Genomic DNA, 24,785 nt, shown 5'->3' on the forward strand with positions numbered 1-24,785 from the left:
TCTGTTCTTTGCTTCGGTTTGCGATGAATCCGTAAATTCGAAGAGAATGGTATATACTATGCTCTGTTTGCTGCTTAAAAATTTGACTTCGGGATTTTTTTTTTTTTTTTTTTTTTTGTAAAATGTTTTACCTCTGATTTCTTTTCACAGCACGTTTCTACGACCTAACCTCCTTTTTCAATTTTAAAAATAATCTGTTCAAAAGCACTTTCATGAATAATATTATTAGTACAAATATTATTTATAACTTTTAACAGAATAAATATCTATACTAATACTAAAAAAGATATATGAGCTCCATTAAACCTATCCACGTAAGCATAAAAAAACAACCAATAAAAAACCTTCTTTTTGCCACGTAACATTAGGTTTCTTCTTCTTTTCATGTTTGCGATCTTTCCCAATTTTTTTCCAGAAACTTGAAGCGTCTTTCCAATCTCCTCTTCGCATCTCCCTTCACTACTCCTATTTAAAACAGTTTGTCCAATCTTTCATGCGATCAGAATCGCGTTCCTCTATAGGAGAAGAAGATAAAGTCATGGCCATGAAATTTGTTAGATCCACCGGAAATCTTGAATTCTACGGTTCCAAAAGCAAAAAGATTTATCAGGTTTGTGTCTACTCCATTCATTATTCATTCTGCTGAAAATAATTTCATCTGATTCTTTATGGGTGATTCATTGATGTTAGCTTGATTCTTAAAAATAACTGCAAGATCATATCACTGTTTTCCATCCACATAATCTCCTTTCTATTTAAGCAGGGATAAGATACGAAGGAATGTTAGTTTAGAAGCGTAATCCATGTTTCGATCCCGTCGGAGCTCCACAGCGACCACCAAGGACCATAGTCAAAAGCGTAACCCGTGTTTCGATCCTGTCGGAGCTCCACCGCGACCACCGAGGACCATAGTCAAAATTTCATTCGGTTAGTTAGCTTACATATATATATTTATATATGAATACCTTTCTAAAGATTCAATAAGAATATTGTTTATGTGTGTCAGTGTGTGAATTCGAATCATTTTTCTTGATTGGATTGAGTCAGGGGAATAATTTGAAAGAATTGTAGTATATATGGCTGACACCTAGATTGAACTGAAAGCTTTTTGGTTTAAAACTTAACTCTTGAATCATTTCCTCGACTTTATATATGCTTTGCTTTTCTATTGTATGAAATTCTTTGACACTTACGAATGCTCACCTCAGTTAATGACGGGATTGTCAAGAAAACCTATAAGTAGTCCAAGAAGATCAATTTTACAGTCCTCTAAACTGTTTGTCTGCTTTCAGCTGCAGAAGGGTAAGTGACAATCACTTCTAGGGCACCATCTCAGAATGTACTGCCAAGTGGTTTCGGCTTAAAAATCTATAAGGTTATCATTCATCAACAAATTTTTATTACTCTTACAGTTTGTATCTCTGCACCATCTAAACTGTTTCAGATCACGGTTAACCAGATAATGAACAATTTCAACTGATTAGCAAAAGGAAACTGAAGCATGACTCATGTTTAGAGCTATATATTTTTTTATATGACTGGTATAAGCATCATCCCAATCTATCTAACAACTGTCATCAAGATCCTGTTTTTTTTTTTTGGTTTGTCGGTGACAAATCCATTTTTTAAAGCCTATGTGTCAGTGACTCTCACCGTTTGTAACGATTTGGTGTCATTGTGTGTAGGACTTGAAGTTCTCAACCTTCCACCTGATATCCAAGAGATCCTACAACACTTGAGAATGAGAGTACTGCAAGAACCATTCAGTGGCTCTAAAATCATACATGGGGAAACTATCCGAGCATAAGTTTGGGGCATGTGACTGGTACAGTGTTGCGTCCTCCAGGATATGCACATTCTTGGTGTTCATCCTCTTCTTATTATTTTGATAGAAGGGAACTGACTGCTTTTCCTTTATTAGTGTCGGTGGCCGAAAATCCTTCTAGCTACGGTTGTGAAGTTGATCAGCCTTTTAGATAAGATTGTGACAGGTGCTCAGATGGGAGTTATCAGTCTCATAATGAGAGGTGAGCATATCTTTCCCATGATTGTAATGCAAAACCCTCCTGCAGGGTCCTATTCTTTGAGGGAAAATATATATGGGCCCTTGATCTCCGGTTGGCTTCTCTAACTGCAATCAGGAATTGGTCAGTTCACTTACAGAATGTATGGCTGCAATTTCATATCACTTTATGTGCTGATGTTCTGCCCAAAACTTAGTAAGGCTAATACAAGCCAGTGTTTCTTCTTTGCAGGTGTTCTTTACATTAAAAGAAAAATATTCTGCCGGGGAGATCCAGTTGAGATGGATCACCATAATCTGCAATGCTCCCCATCACTGATTAAAATTTTCCAGAGATCGACTCCCTGATGGAATACTACATAGAAGGACAGGCAAAGCTAAAGATGAAGATTGCAAAGGGTGATGAATGTGATTAGGATAAAATGTGATAAAGAATAAGATTACTGGAGTGCTTGAGAGATAAGTGTAATTGTTCAGTTTTGTTACTTTATGCGACGAAGTTATAAATATCCGTTGCAAACAACTTGAAACTTCTGTTTCCATCTTAATATCAAATGTTTACTAAAAGAATTAAGGAAATTCTTAGGAAAATAGCGACAAAGAAATGAGAACTTATGATGTAATTTGTAATACGAGCTATATTGGAGCAGCTAATTACTGTATAAAAGATTGAGATCTTATGTGAAAAAAAATTAAAGTGATATAGTTAAAGGGTAAAGTAACCGGAACCGGTCAAAATAACCGGCTATTTTATTAGACATTTCAATATAAACATATAAGGAATTCTTCAGCTGAATAGTTAATTTAGTGGGAAGAGGAGAGAAGGAATTCTTCAATGTTGATTTGCATCAAGGCACTCAGAGGCAGTCCCGTTCGTGATCGGACCTCCAAGGGTTCGGTTGCCTGTATATACAAGGTACTTTATAAAGTACCTCAAATTATGACAAATATAAACATGTGATAATCCTTGCCTGCAAAATATAATATTTGATTATAAAATCCGGTACTTTACTTAAACGATCAAAGTATAACAATCAAATAAACCTCCGGTTTATACAAATATAAAATAATCTTTGTCATTTATAAGTGTATAAAATAGTCTTTAATTGTTAATTAATCAGCTCCGGATACAATTTATTCTTATTTTGATGCCTCAAAGGTTTATGTTTATAAGTGTAAAAAAAAATTAAACAACTAAAGATTATACGAATACCCCGGGCGTAGCCCGGGAAAATCCCTAGTATTCTTAACCTGCAATTATGGCATTTATTCATGCGCCCTGAACTTTCCAAAAACCGTGAGGGCATTGTCACTTAGCATTACTTGCGTGACAATGAATGATCTTCGTAATATTCCAATTTAGGAATGTTTTGAGCTAAAAAGACACTAATTACTGTTTTAAACGTCCTCATTAATATTATACGATTTTGGTAATGAAAAATTACAGTCAAAACAGAATCATATAGACATTTTTTTCATCAAGACTGATTTATTTTAAATTTATTTGCGTTGACAACTATATCTGTTTGTTTTCTATAATATTCCAATGAATCCGCTGTACATTTGAATTACGAAAATAATTATGGAAAGTTTTGGGAAATCAATATTAATTTGAATTACGCGAATAAAGATGGCAATTGGCTATCATTATTTACCTAGACTTACTCCTTGCATATATAAATACAAGACCTTCTAGCTACAATATTTCCTCACCATTGTCTATTTCTCAGTACATCCTTACAACAAACATTCTTGCAAGCACAACACTCATGGCGGATTTTAACTCCGTTGCCGATTTGAAACCTTTCAAGACAATGTGGAGAGTGAGGGTTAGTATTTTTCGATTGTGGAAGCAATATTCTGCTCCTGGTGGCCTAACCATTGAAATGGTTCTCATTGATTCAAATGTAAGTTTCTACAATCTTTTGAATGTTGAATGTAATATTAAGTTCTTTTTAATCAATTTTAATTTATTTTGTTTTCTTATATTTTGTTTTTTTCATATTTTATTAGTCAATTTCTTATCCTATGTTTTATCTTATATTTTATAATTTATTATGAAAACAATAATTATATTGTCAATGTTTCGTTTATCTTTATTTCATAATTTATTTTATATGAATTTTTGCTTACTCTTAGGGATCCACTTCCACTAAATATACTTCAAGCTAACAAAACAAATACACAAGTTTTTTAAAAAAAGTCTAAGCTTAGTTTATATCCTTGTTCTAAAACTCGGCCGAGTCACCGATTTTGCGGCCGAGAATACGGTGATCGGAGCTGCACCGTGGCGAGTCAGGGGTGATCGGTATCATTATACGGTGAGGTGAGTTATGTCCGCCTGGACCGTAGAATTAAAGAACGCGGCGTATAAAAAGTAAAAACTCGGAATCTCAGATCAATTAGAATTACAACAATAGCGTGATTCTCAAAAAATAATGAGCCCGGAAGTGTTGCATAAACATATGATTCGAAGTTGTACACATGATACCGTTGATGATTGATACCGTGGTTGTTTCTGCATGTCCGGTGGTTCGATAAATCAATCCAAACGAAGAAGACGACATTCCTCAAGCTTATTATCAGGACTTCACGATTTTCAGTTTATTTTCTAAAGGCCCAATTAGTTGTAATATTCATAAGCCCAACACATTAACCGTAAATAATAAGTCTTTATACTTTTAATTTGCATGTTAGTCTCATGATCCAAACTATATATATTTTTGGTAATTTTTGTGAGTGTATTATTTTTTGATTTTTGTTTTTATATTATCTATTTTGGTATTTGATGAATCTTTTATATATTTTTACAACTATAAACTCACTAAAAATTACTCCCGAGTATACTCTGACTTTATCTCGATCTTTTAACAATTCGGGATTGCCGCACGGATAACGCGTAGCGCGATTCCGTACAAAGGTAAAAAGTAACATAACAATATATAGAAGAAGTCGAATCCTGCCCTGGTTGAAGATTCCAATGATCATACCTTTCACTTTCTCAATTTACAATGCATCAAAAATTACTTTGGCTACGTAAATTCTTTGTACAGTTATGAAACCATATTATATAGTGACTGCATCTTAAAATGTTAATTTTATGTATAAAATATGGTATTATATGTATAAAAATACAAAAAATTCCGCCCCGCGTACTCCCCGATTTTTTCCGATTTTTCAATAAATCGCTAGACCCGGGTGTGCCGCACGCGTAGCGCCTAGCGAGTTTCCGAACAAGGGTTCATATAGGCATACACAATTTTGTTGAATCCTTTATTATATAAAATGTAACAATATTTTTTCTATGATTTTTACCTTTGTAATACCTATATATTTAAAGTGACAAACTATTTAAGTCTATTTACTCCGCGCAGGGCGCGGATTATCACCTAGTGAATTATATATATCACTGCAATATATAAATAAAAATAATTCAATCATAAAAATATAATAGAGCTACAATATCATAGCGAAAACATTATTAAATGGAAGAACAACGATAAATTTTTGCAAAGTCGCAGCATCGATCTGCTATTTAGGTCATTTAAAAATAACAAAAAAGGACATAGCTAGATAATTGGTAACATGAGTTATTCATCGCCCCAACACCGTTTGATGAGTTTTGGGGCGCAATACAAGCCAGCAACAATAGCCGAGATGATGATGAGCGCCACAAAGACGATGGTTAGGATGTAACCTGTATCCATTTTTTCTTGACCAAACCACCAAGCCTTTGGGTCTTTCTAATTTTTCTTCTCTTCTTCTTGTAACCTCCTAGTCAATTTTACTCGTATATTTATACTGTATTGTCGACACTAAGTTTAGATTTTTGTGGGTTAGTCAGAGAATTTTGGAAATTTTATATTTTCTCATTAAGGAGCATTAACCAGTGAAAATTCGGAATGTTTACACTTATCTATACTATTAAAGCAGAATCTTTCTTAGAATTATGCCCCTGACTTTTCCAATTAATTACAAAAATTTCCATAAATTTTTCAATTGTTTTTAATGGTTTTCAGAAATTAAAAGCCCAACATTGCTTCAGTCCAACTAAACAAAACAGCCCAATAATTTAAAAACTTAAAGTCAAAGAAGTCCAACACTATTTTTTTTTAAAACAATTATAAGTCAATTTAAATACATAATTATTATTTAATATTTGTGTAATTATAATTTAAAATTTATGCATTATTTAAAAATATGTAGAATGAAAAACGTAATGTCTATTACATTTTTCATATAATATTCAATTAATAAGTTAAAATTGTAAATAAATAACCTTAGCAAATATATAATCACAATATGATTAAATTTATTGAGTAGAAATTTACCATTTTAAAATCTTTTAACTAATTAATTAGTACACAAATTTATTATTATATAATAAAAAAATAAAGAAGACAAGATTATAAAATTGACTATAGATTAGACAAATATTTATTAATTTAAATAAAATTTTAAAAAGAATCGATTCCGCGCTTTGAAAACGCGGGTCAAAATCTAGTGGTATTAGTAAATGTCACGAATATATCACTATATTCTTTCTTAAACATTCTAAGAAAGCATAAAATTGGGATATTTACATATAGTAAAAATGTATCTTTTTGTACCATATATAACTCATTATTCCCTTTTCCCCAATATTTGTTTCTCACATGCTCACTTAATTCCTTTTTTATCTTTTAAGTTCAAAAGCTTCCTTTTCTACGATCTTATTTTTTTAATTTTTTCTTTTTGCTAAAGTTATTATGGTGTATCTTTTTGTATACTAGGCAAAGAGCCCGTGCGATATCGCACGGAAACTCATTTAATAAAGAATATATTATAATCTATAATTTATAATTTTATATGCCTGATAAAAAAATTAAATTACATAAATAATTAAATTTAATTTTGATGATTAAAATATGATTTACAAAGTATTCAAATATATATATATATTATAAACCTTAATGTTCCCTTTAATTTTTTTTATCAAAACACATATTGCATACAATTGTGTCTTCATCCTTTTTTAAGTTTTTTCATAAAATTTTTCACATGATAGTTATCTTCAACCACTTTTTGAACAAAATGCAATTCTTTTTTTGCATGATATATAATTTTTTTTCCTATTTAAGACATAATATTAAAATTATTAGTTTATAATTTTAAACAATTATAATTTATATGTTGGTAATTGTTATTTTGTATATTTATCTACCTGCTTTATTTATTGAAAATGAATATTCAGAAAATTGAATATTGTAATAAATATATGTTGATTTACGTTAATATGACCCGTCTCATTTATAATCTTTTTTTTAATTTTTGGGAGAGTTCTTATAAAATACAAACACTTATTATATAAACTAACACATTACTTAAATAAAACCAATATTTTTTAAAGCAATCCCACTTTGAGAAGAAAAGACACCTTGTTTTAGATGAAAAGTTGCAACTTTGACATTATTTTTTTTACCATTTTATTATTAGTAGATTAGTGAAAATTTGATTTGAAAAATGCATGGGAGAGATTAATTATAGATTTTTTAAAGCCTATTTGAATAGTCACAACCCTTCAATATGAATAGTCGCATTCTTCTAATACTCACAACTTCTCACTTTTTAAAAGATACTAGTGAATAGTCACAACTTTTAGACTATTTTTAGAAGGACACAACCTTACAACATATAACTTTTAGAAAAGACACAACTCTCTACACATATTTTTCAAAAGACACAACATTTCAACATAATTGAAGTTCACAACCTTAGGAATTAATTGGAAAAGACACAACCTTACAACATAGAACTTTTAGAAAAAACACAACCCTTTACACTACTTTTTCAAAAGACACAATCTTTCAATATAAGTGGATTCACAACCTTAGAAATTAATTGGAAAAGACACAACCTTCCAACATAGAACTTTTAGAAAAGACACAACCCTTTACACTTCTTTTTTAAAAAACACAACTTTTCAACATAAGTGGACTCACAATCTTTGGAATTAATTGGAATTGCTATTATTAGTAGATATAACGGTTATAATTAGTTTAATTTTTTTTTGAGAAAATATAATTAGTTTAACTCATTCAGAAGATAATATTATTATAAAACTGAAGGTGTGTTAGAAAGATTATAAAGTTGGCAAGTGTTATTTATGAAGCCCATTATTTATTCAAATTACGAACAAGTATTGGCTGGACACTTATTAAAGTTATGGTTTAACCATCGTAACCATTCGTTCATAGTTCATACCTTTTCCAAGTCATTTTGTTTTTGTAACCACACCTTTTCCAAGTCATTATAGTGTTTATAAATCCTTCTTTTAATCCACGAATTTTCAAACTAAAACATTTATCATGGAACTACCTAAAGAAATTGTGTGTAATATTTTATTGAAGGTTTTCGATCAGTCAATAATTTTTTTGGGAATTGTAGATTAGTAAATAAAGAAATTGAAGGAATTTCTAAATCATCTTTTGTTTTAAAAAATCTACTGATAAGTAATATGTTCAAGCCCCCATATAATTTGGAATTTCTTTCTAAGCATGATAACTTTTAGAGGATTGCGCTTGTAATAACAACGATGAAGCATTGTTTTTATCGGGCATTAATGTATTTTATTTTAAAAGAGACAAACATAAAGGTCTTAAAACTTGCTGCATCTTATTTGCATTCCAAATCGATATATATATATAGAAATCATGTATATATTAGGTATTATTCTTATTGGAGAAGGAGACTTAACATAAGGTACTGCTTCAATTTCTAGGTAGTGTAGTAATGGTAACTTTTAAGAACGGAATTGTACATTTAACAGTTTTCTAATGGTGTCATTGATAACTTTCTGATCAAACCCATATTCTTTCATTGCATCTTTCGCAGCATCACTTCGCAGTAATCCAATCTTCTCTAAAAGCCATATAAGGAAAATAATTCAAAAACAATTTGTTTAAATCTAGTTTAGCGAATTTCTAACTCGTAACTATAAAAAAGTCATTAATTGTTAACTATACAGCAACTGTACAGAGATCATTTGTTTGGACGTTCTGCTTGAAAACGTAGACAAAGTTAAAGCGAATGTTGAATACGTTACTTATGGTTATAATATAGAAAAAGTTAAAGCACATGTTTAAGACCCGGTTCAATAATTACCCTAAAAGTCCTATGTGGCAATCCTTCTTCCACGACTTGTCGGTCATGTTATTTTCAACTCCGACGGTGACACTCCTATTTCAACGTAAAGCCGACGCGCTCGAATTCACATCAAGGTATCTAATTAATACTCTCAATTAATACACCTTTACCAAACCGCTCTGTTTTAATACTAATTTTCTCAAAGCCATCAGGTACTTATATTGAGCAAATCCATTTCTCGTACGGTTTAATAGAATTATTAAAACAAAAACCTTTCTCCTAGAGTTGTGTCCGTTCAACCGGGTGCATCTTTCTAATTTTTAAATCAATAGTTGCACCTTTTAGCACTCATGACTTTTCAAATATATTTGTATGTTATGTGTGTGTTGTGAACACTGTTGCGAATGCCTTTTTATTTGACATATTAGGTTTCTGATGATATTAAATAGCCCAAAAAATATGTTTGTACAATTATTTGTTTAAAGAGTTGTGTATTAGTTAGTGTAAATGATCATGTTTTTAAATTAAACAGTTTTAAAATTATGTTTTATTCATAATTTTTTTTAAATAATATTATTTTGAATAACTATCTTCAGATTGAAAAGTTGTAACTATCATGTTTTTTCAAAATAAATATACTTAAATTGAAAGAATGTTACTATTCAAATTGGAAAAGACACAACTTTTAAAGTTAATTTAGAAAGCTGATATATCATTTTAAATGAAAAGACACAACTTTTAAAGTTGATACTTTTTAGATTGGCTTGTTGGAAACACACATATAAATTGACAACTTTTAAAATCAACATCTGGGCAAACTGAAGGTGGAAAATAAGTGTGTGACTAATCTTGATGTTTGTTGCGAAGATTGTGTAGTATACAAAGTAATTGTTAGATATCTTGAATATTTTTTTTGAATTAAATGAAACGTTAAACTGCGTTAATATTTCCTAATAAAAATAAAAGAGAAAATGCATTGACAATATGAGTTTCCAAGTGAGATTTCTCTTGTTGTCTATTAATTACGGCACATACTGCAAATCTGCAATACAATCCAGTGGAAGGTTTTTTACGTGTACATTCAGACTTAAGAATTTTATTTTTCTATAAACTTAATGCAAAAAAAAAAATTGTAAATATGTATGTAAGTTACTTTGGATATGTACATAATAAAACTAGACTTGGTTTGCGTGATCACTAGACTTGTAAAGTTCGCTGCTTACTACCATATTATCCACGACATTTTCTCAAACCCTTTTACCGGGATGTTCACGCCGTATGTGTTTCTAGGATGTTATCTATTTTAGATTTTTTTAATTTTATTGTTTAAAACTATCATGAAAAGTTGAGGATATATATATATATATATATATAAGCGAATAGAACCATTACAGAAGTTATATGAACAATTGCAACTTTACAATTCAAACAATGCAGTTTATGGTAAAAACTATCGATGATAGCAACTTTTGGTAAAAACTATTTTATATATTGCTTATGTCTTTTCAATCTTAAGATATATAGTATAGATAAAAGTTTAGATCATTTAATTTATAATATATATTTATAATTTTTTTTACTTATTTACTAATAATAATATAATTCTTAAAATTAATTTGTAACTAAATAACTGCATAGAACTTTTTTTTCATCATTTTATAATCAGTGAGATTATTGAAAATTTTACTTTGACAAATGCATGAACATCCACTATTTATAGATTTTAAAAATCTATTTGAATAATCACAACTCTTCAATATGAATAGTCACAACTCTTCAATTTGAATAATTGTATTCTTCTAATTTAAATATAATTATTTTTAAAAGACACTTATAAGAATAGTCACAACTTTTTACCTTTTAATAGATACTTATATGAATAGTCACAACTTTACAATATTTAAAAGACACAACCTTCTAACATTTTTGTAAAAGACACAACCTTTTAATTATCTTTTACAAAAGACACAACTTTTCAACATAAACAAATTCACAACTTTTGGAATTAATTGGGATTGCTATTATTAGTAGATGACAAGTAAATAAATTTATGGTAACATTTTACCGTCTCTACACGTTTACATTAACACATTGCAAGTGTGTTTTTGCCAGAAGACAAGGCACACACCAACAAACTAGAATAGCATAATTTATTCTTTTCTTTCAACAGCTCTGGTTTGGTCCTTGTTATATAATTACATGAGTTGATAGAACCATATATGGTTATTTTGTGTGACAGAGACTGTCAAAGAGCGATACTAATAAACTCTTCATCAATCGATACCGAGTTGCTTGGAGGGGAATAGATTATCAAGATATGTGATTACTGGTGCCGATGCATTGACATAGCTTTCCATCTGTATCTTAGCCTCCGCTTCTGTAATAAACAAACCAGAGAGAAAGAGAGATGTATCAAAACATATTGAACTCTCAGTTAACTGAAGTAGAAACTCCTATATACTAAATCAAATCTTTAAACCATAATGTGTCTACTGCAGATGCCAAGATCAATCTAAAAGATATTTCTCTCATCAAGAATATATAGAGTGCATTACGAGAATATGAATCAAGTTAGTAGAGTGCATCAAGAGTATATAGAGTATGAGGACTAACCTTCCTCATTGAGCATCTTAAGTAGGTGAGTTCTTGTGGGAAGAACGTACATCCCTAAAGCAGCAGCTTTCCGTTTAGCCCACCTATGGTGGGGAGCAAACACTTGAGCATAAGACTTGGATAATTTGGAGTTAAGTGTAATTAAATTCGTCCGTTATGAAATTCGATTCGATTCGATTCGTACTTAAAACAAAGTTGCTGCTACTTGGCAAGATGAAGATGGAACCCACACTTTAGGCCTCATTAGATCGAAATGAAAACACACAACAAGGATACTTAAAGATCAGAGAGAGAAGCTTGAATGAAGAAGATAACTTTAACTTTACTTTTGTTATTCAACTTAATCCAACGTTACATCATCGTTTCCTATTTATATACAAGATAGATCTTATCCTCTTAGTTTGTCAGCATGTGACAGCACATGAGGTAAGGCATTCAAATCTGTTGGATGTACCGATGATGTGAGCTGGAGCCGTCGTACATCGAGAGCTCCTTTGAACGTTGAATGTTGACGACTTTACCGTTGGTGCTAAAGTAATGGGCTTCACCTTTGCTTCTTCATTCTGGGCTATCTCAGTCTGGCCCAACTTGCTATTACTCCCCCTCAAACTTAGTGTCGTCAGAAGTGAGACACTCAGTTTGTTCCTCAACCGATAGAATGCTTCCTGGCTCAGAGACTTTGTAAACACGTCTGCAGTTTGAAGTGACGCTGGAATGTGCTTCACTTCTAACAACTTCATGGCAACTCTTTCCCGGACATAATGAAAGTCAACCTCAAAATGTTTTGTGCGTTTGTGAAACCTCGGATTCGCCGTAAGACAAACCGCCGAAAGATTATCACACAGAAGCAATGGAGTCACCCTCTGTTCCAATCCCATTATCTTCAGCAAATTTTGTAGCCAAGCAACTTCGGATGCAGCCATGGACATGGTTCGATACTCAGCCTCAGTTGATGATTTCGAGACTGTATCATGTCGTTTAGCCGACCAGGAAATGATATTACTCCCAAGAAATGTACAAAAACCTCCAGTTGATCTTCTGGTATCCTTGCAACCAGCCCAATCACTATCACTATAGCAAAGAAGTGTTGAGTCCGTGGACTTCTTGATGCTTATACCCATCTCAGTAGTACCTTTAACATATCTCAGGATACGCTTGAGTAAAAAGAAGTCTGACATACTCGGCTGATGCATCTTTTGACAAATGTAGTTCACAGAAAACTGAAGATCAGGTCTTGTGAGTGTCAAATATTGCAGCTTCCCAGCAAGACTTCGAAAATAGCTTGGTTCCGGAAAAATCTCATCTTCTCCTTGAAGCTTATCTAGCTTGATCGGCAAAGGAGTTGGCATTGGAGCACTGTCTTGCATCCCTGCAGTTACCAGAAGATCTTGAGCATACTTGGACTGGTTCATAAACAGACCCTCTGCAGTGTGATGAACTTGAATACCAAGAAAGTAGTGTATGTCACCCATATCTTTCATACGAAATTCACCATTCAGCTGTTCAAGCAAACGATCAATCAGTGTGTTGTTGTTCCCTGTCAAGATCATATCATCAACGTATAGCAGGAGGTATATCACATCAGTTCCTTGATGATATATGAATAATGATGGATCAGGGAAGCTACACTGAAAACCAAACTTCAGAAGAAACAGACTGAACTTGTCAAACCATGCTCTTGGAGCTTGTTTAAGGCCATAGATTGCCTTCTTCAGTCGACACACATAGTCTGGCCTTGCTGGATCTTCATAACCCGGTGGTTGTATCATAAAGACTTTCTCCTTCAAGTCACCATGTAGGAATGCGTTTTGAACATCCAGTTGCTTAATCTTCCAAGACTTTGTAACCGCAACATGAAGCACAGTCCTGATGGTTGCTGTTCTTATAACTGGGCTAAATGTTTCTAAGAAGTCCACTCCTTCTTCTTGCTCATTTCCCTTTGCTACAAGCCTTGATCTGTACTTTAAGACCGTTCCATCTGCGTTTAGTTTGATCTTGTGAACCCAACGACATCCCAATGGATTCTGTCCTTCTTCTGGTGGAACCAACTCAAACGTTTCTGTCTCTTCCATATTCTTCATTTCTACATCCATCGCAGCAGTCCAGTTTTTATCCTTCAGCGCAGCTTTCAGAGACTTTGGTTCAACTGCATCTGTCTTTACTGTAAATAAAGCATAGCGAGGGTTTGACTTCAAAATTCCTGCTCGTGCTCTAGTAACCATAGTGTGGACCGGTGGAGCAGGAAAAGGTTCTTGAATCACAGGTGGAACTTGATCTTGATCATCATTACTAGCACTTGAAGATGAATCACTTGAAGATGAATCACTTGACTCCGTTGTGTGACTTTCATCTGCATTCAGCGAAGGCAGCTGAACCGGAGCAGAAACCTTCTTCTTCAAAGGAGGAACTTCTTCATCGTTATACACAACGTCTGACTCCTCCACATTGATAGCTGCTGTGACTGCAGTTTTTAACCAAGCACTTCTCAGAGGAGATGTTTGTTGATCATGACACTTGCTGTAGAGATCAGCAAACGGAAAAGAACTCTCATCGAAAAGAACATGACGACTTATATAGACCTTATCTGTAGGAGGATGATAACATCTATACCCTTTGTATTTCTCATTGTAGCCCAAAAACACACAGGGAAGAGATTTGGGATCAAGTTTATTCTTCATGTAAGGTCTCAAATAAGGAAAACACTTGCACCCAAATACTCTTAGAGAAGTATAAACTGGAACCTGACCATGGAGCTGTTCATAGGGACTCTTGTTATCTTCTAGAACTGACGAGGGAAGAAGATTACCAACGAACGTTGCAGTAAAGAAAGCCTCAAGCCATAGCTTTTGAGGTGCTTTACTGTGATACAACATTGTTAATCCAAGCTCAGTGATATGTCTATGCTTCCTCTCTGATAGACCGTTTTGCTGTGGCGTATGCGGACAAGACACGAGATGTTTAATACCACAACTGGACAGATGCGAAAGGAATTTGTTGTTAATGAACTCTCCCCCTCCATCAGACTGAAACTGTTTAATCTTCACCTGAAACTGATTCTCAACAAGTGTTTGAAACCGAAGAAACACTGAAAAGAAATCTGACTTCATCTTGAGTGGATAAAACCATGTGAACCTTGAATAATTGTCAACAAAAATCACATAATACTTGAATCCCTGAGAGGAAACTACAGGACTTGGACCCCAAAGATCACAGTGAAGCCTCTCTAAAGGTTTTGTAGAAACAGTTTCAGAAGGTAAAAATGGAAGTCTGCAACTCTTCCCTAGTTGACATGAATCACAAAACAACTGACAGTCTTTCTTATTCAAAACTATAGATTTATTTTTGGCCAGAAGTTGAAGAATGTCCTTGTGAGGATGACCCAGCCTTTGATGCCAAACCCCATCACTTGTGACTTGCTGCCTTGAAGAGTAGAAAGCCTTAAACCGATTATCCTTCAACATGTAGAGATCCTTATGCCTTCTTCCTGCTGCTATCACTCGCTTTGTTTCCTTGTCCTTTACACACACAGAGTCAGAATCAAAAGTAAACTCACATGGGTAATCTTTTGTGAGCTTTGAAACAGAGAGCAGTGACTTTGTTATAGTAGGACAGACTAACACATCTTTGAGAGGTAGAGTACCTTGGGGCGTGTGAATAGCAACTGAACCGACATGAGTGATAGGTAGATAATCACCATTACCTACAATGACTTGATCATTACCAAGATATGGCTCTGAAGATTGGAGCTGAGACTCATTGTTGGTAATGTGAGCTGAGGCAGCAGAGTCGGGAAACCACTCTTGTCCTGACTGTTGTTGTTGATCAGACAACCTGATTGTTGTGAAGGCGTTGTGAAGATTCTCCGGACTTTCATACTCCTGATCAAAACGATTGTAACACCTAGCAGCAGAGTGCCCATAGCGTCCACAGATTTGACATGTTGGTCTTGAGTTGTTGTTCGAACCACCTGTGAACTGCTGCTGAAAACCTCTACCACGAGTAGAGTAAGACTGAGAACCTCTTCCTCTGTATCCTCCTCTGTAAGTACCACTTCCACGACCACGGTTAGAATACCCACGACCAGCATGAAACGCCATATGAGGACTTGTCTCAGTAGGTTGGCTCTGCGCTTGCAGCTTGTCATCAAAGTTGGTAAGCTTAAAGACTGCATCCTCAAAGCTTAACTCAGCCGTATCCATCGAATGTTCAATTACAGTGCAGATAGACTCATATTCTTTACCCAAACCTCCTAAAGCACCATAAATGACTTCTTGTTCTGACAAAGGACATCCTATAGAATCCAACTGATCGCAAATACTCTTCACATCACTAAGATACTGAGACATAGTCTTGGAGCCTTTAGCCATACCTTGCAGTTTTCGTTGGAGATCCAGCTTCCTTGTAGCTGAAACCCGATTGTACTTCTTTCCAAGGCTGAACCAGACCTCCTGAGCAGAGTGAAGACCATAGACAGAGCGAAGCGCTTCTTCAGTCAGTGAACCAAACAGCCATGCCATGACAAGTTGATCCTTTTTAACCCACTTGCCAAACTCCGGGTTTGCCTGCTCCGTGACTTCATCGCCGTTACGGACAGTGACAGTAGGCGAAGGTCGAACAGAGCCACCATTGACGAACCCTAACAGAGATTGACTTGACAGAAAAGACTCAAACTGAGTTTTCCACAAAAGGTAGTTTGTGGAAGAGAGTTTGAGAGTAACACAGTGTGTGATACTCAGAGAAGGAGACGTGAACGGATCATTGTCTTCCATGCTCTGATACCATAAAGATCAGAGAGAGAAGCTTGAATGAAGAAGATAACTTTAACTTTACTTTTGTTATTCAACTTAATCCAACGTTACATCATCGTTTCCTATTTATATACAAGATAGATCTTATCCTCTTAGTTTGTCAGCATGTGACAGCACATGAGGTAAGGCATTCAAATCTGTTGGATGTACCGATGATGTGAGCTGGAGCCGTCGTACATCGAGAGCTCCTTTGAACGTTGAATGTTGACGACTTTACCGTTGGTGCTAAAGTAATGGGCTTCACCTTTGCTTCTTCATTCTGGGCTATCTCAGTCTGGCCCAACTTGTGACAAACTAAGAGGATAAGATATTCAAATCTGTTGGATGTACCGATGATGTGAGCTGGAGCCGTCGTACATCGAGAGCTCCTTTGAACGTTGAATGTTGACGACTTTACCGTTGGTGCTAAAGTAATGGGCTTCACCTTTGCTTCTTCATTCTGGGCTATCTCAGTCTGGCCCAACTTGCTATTAATACTAAAACTCGAAAAAGGTACGTAATAAAATAAAAGTCATCAGAGTTTTCATCAAAACTATGCGAGAATTTGGCTGTAAATCAACTTTATTGTACTTCATACATATGCATCCTGGTACCAAAATCATCTCTCAGAATCTTAGACCTGGATTTTCGGATATAAACCAGGAGCCAGCCTAGGTTTCGCAGATGCAAGCAGAGGCTTGGCCATGAACAAGTTGGTATTAGCGGCAATGAGCTTGACTTGGCTTGCACCCGCTGGGAGAGTCCATTCGAACCCTTGGAGAAGCCTAGCTAACAACATGACGATCATTGTTGCTCCAAGCTTAGGACCTGCGCAGCCACGCCGACCGGTTCCGAATACCACGAAACGCATGTCAGGCTCCATCAGGGTCACATCCACTGGGTCCCTAGCATGATCAACAAGGTGTCGCTCTGGCTTGAACGCGTCAGGTTCCTCCCATGTCTTAGGGTTCCGACCAAGTCCTGGACGGCTCACAAGAATTTGACTACCTGTCGTTGCAATTTAAAATATATAACCACGTCATATTATGTTCGATTGGATTCTTTTAAAATGCTCTATGTCATAAACTGTTTGACAGAAGTTAAGCAAGACCCCCTAAACCTCTAATATTTTACTATGGCTTGGATTGGTGACTGTATGTTTAAAGGAAAAACAAAAACAAAATAATGAACAGAAATTCACTTGAAGAATTGAATAAATAAGAAAATAAGAATTTTTGTTCATTTTGTTCCTCATAAAAATTGTAGAGACAAATATTTATTCATAAATTCTTTTTAAACAAGAGAAATTAGAGGACTAGGGTTATGATCCATGTGTAAAAGATTTAACAAAATTTCTAGGTATAAAATTTGATAATCATCATATTGTTTAAAAATGTGGTCATCAATTGAAACCTATCTTTAATAAATTAATTTCTCCATATTGATACAATATTTTTTCTTGACCTTTTATTAATAGTGAGGCTTTATCGTATATAATAAATATGGAAATTTTTTACCTTTGGGGACAAAATAACCAGCAAGAGTAGTATCTTCTCGGGCTCCATGAGGAGGCAAAAATGCATTAGGTGGGTGAAGCCGGAAAGATTCTTTGCAACAAGCTTTGATGTAGTTAAGTTGTGGTATGTCAGATTCCTGGATAAGCCTGTCTTTGCCAACTATAGTGTTCAGTTCTTCTGTAGCTTTCTCAAGAATCTCTTGATGATTCAACATCTCCGCTATCGTCCACTCCACGGTATTCATTGTATTATCGATGGTTGCAACATTGACATCCTACATATGGAATGCATGATAGTATGAAACATGCGTAAGAGATGAAACGCTAATTTGATTTTTTTTTTTTTTAACAATTCTTACCTTGCATTGAGCTCTAATATCCTCAAATGTGAATAAATACATTCCCTGATCATCTTTTTGCGTGATTAGAATATCGAGCCAATCTTCCTCCGTCTCTTTTCCGCCTTTCTCCCTCCACAAATGCATTCTCTCACGGATGATCGGGTCGTTGCACCTGTTGATAATATCAACCGCTTCTCTTACGTCCTTCTCCTCGCCCTCGACGTTCCACCCTCTAAGAAAAGGGAGGTAGTCTGCTACAGTGAAGCCGAATAAACAATCAAGAGCTCGATATATCGCGTCCATGTGCTCTCTTTCTTTCGGTCCGAGACCGCCATCCTTGGCCGGTTTATCAAAATGTCTCTGGCCAAACAGCATCCTCATCATCACGGCGTGGCTGTATGTTAAGGCGACATCCCTCACGTTAACCGGCTTCGTCACGGACCCTGATTGGCATATATTGTACACATACGTGACAATGTTATCAGCTTCTACTGTTCTATCACCGGTAGTCTTGTTAAGAGTTGCAGAAGACAGTAGTTTAGTGACCATCACTTTCTTCGCTAGCTTCCACCGCTCACCGTAGGAAGAGAAACTAACGCCCTTGTAGCCATGACTTATGAGTTTGATCGAGTATGCCTCAGCTCTGTCTGCGAGAGCCTTGTCTTCTGCCCTAAGCACTTCTCGGGCAATCTCGCTTGAGGTTACGACGATGACATGGACGCCGGCAAAACGGAAGCAAGCTATCTCCGTTTCCATAGCTTCCATTACGCGGTGGATCCACTGATGAGCCGGCCGGTTCATGATCATTTGGAACAAGTTTCCAATGATCGGCCATCCCCCTGGGCCCGGAGGAAGTGGACCTTTTGATTTCTTGGATCTCAAGGAACGTATAGCTAAGGCCAGGACCAGCATAATGGAAAGCACAAGCGTGAAACTAGATGGATATGTCACATTCACATTCATGTTCATCTTCATATTATTATTTTTTCTTTTATATTGCGGGAGTGCCAAAGTCTAGAGCTGCTATATATAAAACCGCTCAAACATCCCAAGTTCCCAACCAATGGGTTAAAAACAAAATACAGATAATAATATTCTCTTTTTTTGGTCAAACAGATAATAATATTCTATACACACCATTTTATCAAGACCTAATTTAAAAAACTTCCCTCCCGGAACTCGTCATTTTTAAAGTTATAGTTCTTGATGAAATGGTGTGTATTTCTATAATTATCTGTTTGACCAAAAAAAGGGAATATTATTATCTGTATTTTGTTTTTTACCCATTGGTTGGGAACTTGGGATGTCTGAGTGATTTTATGAGCTCCGGGTTAGGGGTTACCTTGTCAGTTAGTTGGTAACTTTGTATTATTTGGAAGTTATTGGGAATTTAATCGAATATACATCAGTAGATGACCAAAAAAGAATATTGTTATATGTATGATTTTTTTATTTCTAAATACTAATATATTTTAATTGTTTTTTTCATAAAGAGTAAGAATACATGCATCACTGAGAATGGCAGAAATGGGGATCAAAGTTGTTAATGAGAGGTTCATTGATTTTTACAATGACTAGATTCTTTCTCCGCGCTACGCGCGGATAATATATTTAAATTTGTTATATTTATCATTTTTATTTGTATGTGAATTTTTGTATATTAAACTATATATAACTAATTTTTATTTTTTTTTAAATATTTTTAGTTCGAAGTAAGTATTTATATTATATGTAACACAGTTAACTAATACAATATGAAGCATCAAGTCCGAGATTTTAGAGTTATATAAAAAAATATAATTATGTATAGAACATAAATTATCTTAGTTTAAAAGATCGGAATCTCATCTCGAATAGATTAACGAAAAGAAAAAGTACTCCAATCTATACTATTAAAGCAAAATCCTTCTTATGATTATGTCCCTGACTTTTTAAAAAAAATTACAAAACATACCATTGTTTTTTTTTAAATACCTTTAATGATTTACATAAATTTAAAGCCTATTCGATAGGCCCAAATTGAACCATTGTTAACCCATTAGGCCCATTCTGTTTAAAATATATTTAGTGAAAATCATTAAAAATATTGTTTTATTTTTTATGCAGGGATTATACATTTAAGAGATAAACAAATATATTAATCCATTATGCCAATTTGTGTAAAATATCTATACTTAAAATTATAAAAAGCCTGTTTTATTTTTAAAGTTGAGATTATACATTTAAGAACTAAACAAATTAATATATGTGATATATTTAAGAATTAAAAAAACAACGGATTTGAAGTCCAATATGTGTAAACACAATTTTACTAATAACAAATAAATTACAATACAATTTATAAAAATAAAACCATATTAGATAATAAACTATTCAAACACATACTTCCACTAATTAGAATTACAATTTATAAAAATAAAACCATATTAGAAAATAGACTATTGAAACACATCCTCATCTAATTAGAAATAATATTAAAATTGAAAAATGACATTTTAATAGGTAAAATACCCGCCATTTGAAATAGCGGGTCAGTATCTAGTAACCTACTTAAAATATAAAGAGTTATTCTTGGGTTCACTCCCTACATTGGTTATTTAGATATTTTTAGGGTCATATACATCAGAACCGAATTCATCCAGACTCAAAATGATTCAAATCAAAACCTACACATAAGTTTATAATATTCAAGAAATGAGTAATTTTAAAACAAAAAAAAACGATACCCGAAAAGAACAACTCGTACCTAAGTGGATATCTAGTGTTCATGTCTAACTGATTTTATAAACTAATAAAAAAAACATTTTCTATGTGTTTTACTAAATTAAGTGAAATAAAAAGAGTTTTTTTTATTTAGTAAGACAATTATATTGAGTGAAAAATTAAGTTACATTAAATGTAATTTATTTTTATTATTTTGATTTAAGTTATGATTTTCTTCACAAAACATATCTTTGAATTATATTTTTGGCTACATAATTTTCCACCGACTGAAATTAAAAAAAAATGTTTTAGTAAAACAAACTAAACAAAAACGTTTAACCTTATGCAAAACTCAGTTATTTTACTTTTTTTTTTAATTTTATAATTAGCACAAAAGTAATATTGATTAACCTAAATAAAAATCTGCACTATTATTATTATGGTAATATAATTAATAATGTGAAATATTGTTAAGGTAATATAATTAATAAATTTGTTAATATGTGTGAAATATGGAAATACAATTAATGTAATACTATTATCCTCGTTTCCAAACAATTTTTGAATTATATTACTATTCATGTTTCCAAACAGTACTAAAGTACACTTCAGTTTTAATAATATAGATATGATAATAACTTCCATAATCATGGCATAAGTACCCAATTAATAGTAAAATATAAGCTAAAATAGATAATTTTTATATATATTTATATTTTAAACCCAACAAAGCATTTGACTGAAATAAATAATATATAATGATCAAATCTTAGGGGTTTCTATGTTTTTTCGTACTCAGTATATATTATGTGTTGAACTTGAAAAAATGACTATAAATTAATAAGCTGTTAAATTCTCACCAAAATTTTGTGATTAATGTTTAGATATTTATAATATAATACAAAAGAATACAAAATTATTATATTAAACTAAATAATTACTCAAAATTTGATCTAAATAGATGCATTGTATTTTTAATATCAATTGTTAATTAGTAAACAATCACCTTTTTCAAGATTTTTATCTATATAAAATAACCCTTCTTTATAATAATATATTTTGTATTTTTCATATTATCTGTGCATAGTTGATACATCATATTTTCTGAGACTTAAAATCTTAAATTTTGTGGTGTATTGATATCAGTGAACTATTAATAAAACCACTAAACTAAATGAACTTCTAAAAATATATAATTTTTTTAATGATAAAAAAGAATGTCTTTTTGTTTATTTTTCAAAATTGAGAATGATAAACTGATTTCAAGACAGTCACCGGCCTAATGAGCTATGATTAAATAATTACTGTGATATTTCTTGGTTTGTCAACATTACTGTAAAAAATTCTACACATATTAACAAAAGACAGCAAAAATGTCATTTTTCCATGGGAATATAAAGCTTTGCCAAAGTTGTGTAGTCCCAAAGTGATCTCCTCAAACCGTCCATGCTTCTCTCCACACATGTTTGTACAACACTGCCTCACGTTGAAGTCTATAGCTGACCGGTTCGAGGTGCAGTTGCAAAAACTGCTCTCAAACCCTAGGCCTGATCTCCAATCAGGAACCAGAGAAGCAATCTCTCCATCGATCATGTTAGCTATCTTTGTCACATCACGGTCGTCCATCTCCAGCTCTTCCACCATCTCTCTTGCAACGCTAATTGCCGTGTCGCTTTCTATGTCAAACGGGAAGTATATGTTCCTCACAAGCCCTGCAATGAGAGAAAACTATTTATGGTCTGAAACATGGAACTTTAACCAAAAAAAAGGTTGTCTGGTCACAAACCTTCCTTGTGCCCACAATAACACTTCGTGCATCACCACCATGTCCAACAATTCAAACCTGTTTGTGAATGGAAGAAGACATTCAATAAAGAAGATGACCAAGGTGAGAACTGAGTAAAAAAATTAGCAGCAGCTACACCATGCCTAGTATTCAAAAAATAAGAAAATAGCTTCTGTGGTAAATACCATGCCTAGTGGTAAATACATATGTTTACAATATCAAATTTTTACCTTCTAACATAGCATAGACTTCATTATTACTCTCCATGTTGTTTCTTGTCTGCTCTGCTGCCAATAAAAACAGTTTCTCTCTAATGGCGGCACCGACGTAGCGCGACCGACGCTTCTCTCTCTCTTCACCTGGTCATTCAGACAAAACTTGCAAGCCATATAAAAGCAACAAACATGACACAAACTTCTTTTTAACGCTAACGGCAATAAGTAAATGACGAAGACAAAGCCCTCAAGCAGATAATAGAAAAGTAATTACCTCTGTATTTTTTGTACTCTAAATCAACATAAGGTCAAAGAGAACACCAGGAATTCTTGAACACTTGCAAAAACCAAGAGACATCAATTGCCCAATCATATACTCTCGCTCAGGAAAAATGTGAGTAATATGTTTAATCGCAAGGACTGATCCCATCACCTTGAACCAAAAAACAGAACTTTTACATCATCAGGGTTCTAGTAAACAACAATCCAAACCAAAGAAACAGTTGCAATGTGAACAAAATCATCTAATCATCACCTGAAATTTTGTAGTAGCTTGAGAATCTCCGATGAACTGTCCTTGCCTGAGATAAAATCAAACCAGGAAAAAGTTTAAAACTTCTTTACTCATATTCCCACAAGAAATTGATGATACAAAAAAAGAAGAAGAAAAAAACTGTTAACTTGTCTTTTTAGTGTTAGCTTCGGAAGTATCAGTTTTGACTGTTAAGGTGTCGTATTACTCATTCTCCATCACCATACCTTCCTTGTGAAAAACCAAAAACACAAATTAATCAAGACTGAAGCTTGTTAAAATATTAGATCACACCAATTATATAAGAAAGAACACGGGTGGAGGTTATATTATCAATGTGTTCCCATTTCGTTTGTGACGGAAAAAGGAATTATCAGAAAAAAGATCTTATTAAGAAAGCAAGAATCAAGGATCCCCAATCAGAAAAAAAAAAAGCAGAGTCGACGTGAGATGATCATGCATGGAGCTTACTGGTCATGTGGATTATTAAGAAATCACTTAAATAAGCCAATAAGATGAAACATCAGTGGAGATTTGAATTATGACGCTGAAAAGAAACTATCGAATCCACTGGAAACTCCAGAAGGCAAAGCGGCCACATGATTGCAATTTACAAAGTCCGACCTAAGTGAGTTTCTGAAGGCATAACCTTGCTTCTCGATTACAGATCTCGCCTCTTGAATCTCTATCAACTGCTTGTTCTGAACCTTCTTTAGGTTCTCAAGAAGCTCCGTTTTGGCTCTGAAGTCTCCTCTGAGCTTCTCGTTCGCGGCTTTGACTTCGTCTAGCTCTTCGTACACCTTCTCCATCGTTTAAGCTAATAACACTTTCACTGTAACCACCTACAAAAGCAAACGAACAACAAATTGAGCAAATCGAGATCTAAACCCTAACCAATCTAAACGGAATCGAAATCATAAAGAAGGAATTGATGGATAGAGATGTAGTGGAGTTCTGGATCGGGAGAACTGAAACGATGGTGAAGACGAAGAGCGAGAAGCGTAGAGCCTCGTGTTATCCAATGGATTAATGAAATGTTCTTATTGGCCAAATATAATTGATGATGTGGACATGCTAGAATCCCTTTATATTTGGCTTTGAGTATAGGATGGCAACTATCTAATTTTCGGGAAAAAAATTAGTG

General features: G+C 33.8%; 1 protein-coding gene and 1 long non-coding RNA gene across 5 annotated transcripts; both read right to left on the reverse strand.

Moving 5' to 3' along the window:
- Positions 1–17,069: 17,069 nt before the first annotated feature.
- LOC106359381 (dihomomethionine N-hydroxylase-like) lies at positions 17,070–19,482 on the reverse strand. The gene is made up of 3 exons (XM_022715391.2): positions 18,424–19,482; positions 18,066–18,339; positions 17,070–17,556 (listed from the first exon to the last, which is right to left on the reverse strand). The coding sequence occupies exons 1-3, from the start codon at positions 19,378–19,380 to the stop codon at positions 17,183–17,185; spliced, it is 1,605 nt and encodes a 534-aa protein (XP_022571112.2). The 5' UTR covers positions 19,381–19,482; the 3' UTR covers positions 17,070–17,182.
- A 2,877-nt stretch (positions 19,483–22,359) lies between these two features.
- Positions 22,360–24,785, reverse strand: LOC125609349. 4 transcript variants are annotated; one of them, XR_007339685.1, is made up of 6 exons: positions 24,113–24,785; positions 23,791–23,868; positions 23,645–23,690; positions 23,125–23,542; positions 22,895–22,951; positions 22,360–22,820 (listed from the first exon to the last, which is right to left on the reverse strand). It is a non-coding gene; the product is annotated as an uncharacterized LOC125609349 (long non-coding RNA). The 4 variants fall into 4 exon arrangements; XR_007339683.1 differs by having other exon boundaries at positions 23,125–23,253; positions 23,384–23,542; positions 23,791–24,782; XR_007339684.1 differs by having other exon boundaries at positions 23,125–23,561; positions 23,791–24,785.

The sequence above is a fragment of the Brassica napus genome, chromosome A5 (assembly GCF_020379485.1).
Source record: "Brassica napus cultivar Da-Ae chromosome A5, Da-Ae, whole genome shotgun sequence".
Taxonomy (NCBI): domain Eukaryota; kingdom Viridiplantae; phylum Streptophyta; class Magnoliopsida; order Brassicales; family Brassicaceae; genus Brassica; species Brassica napus.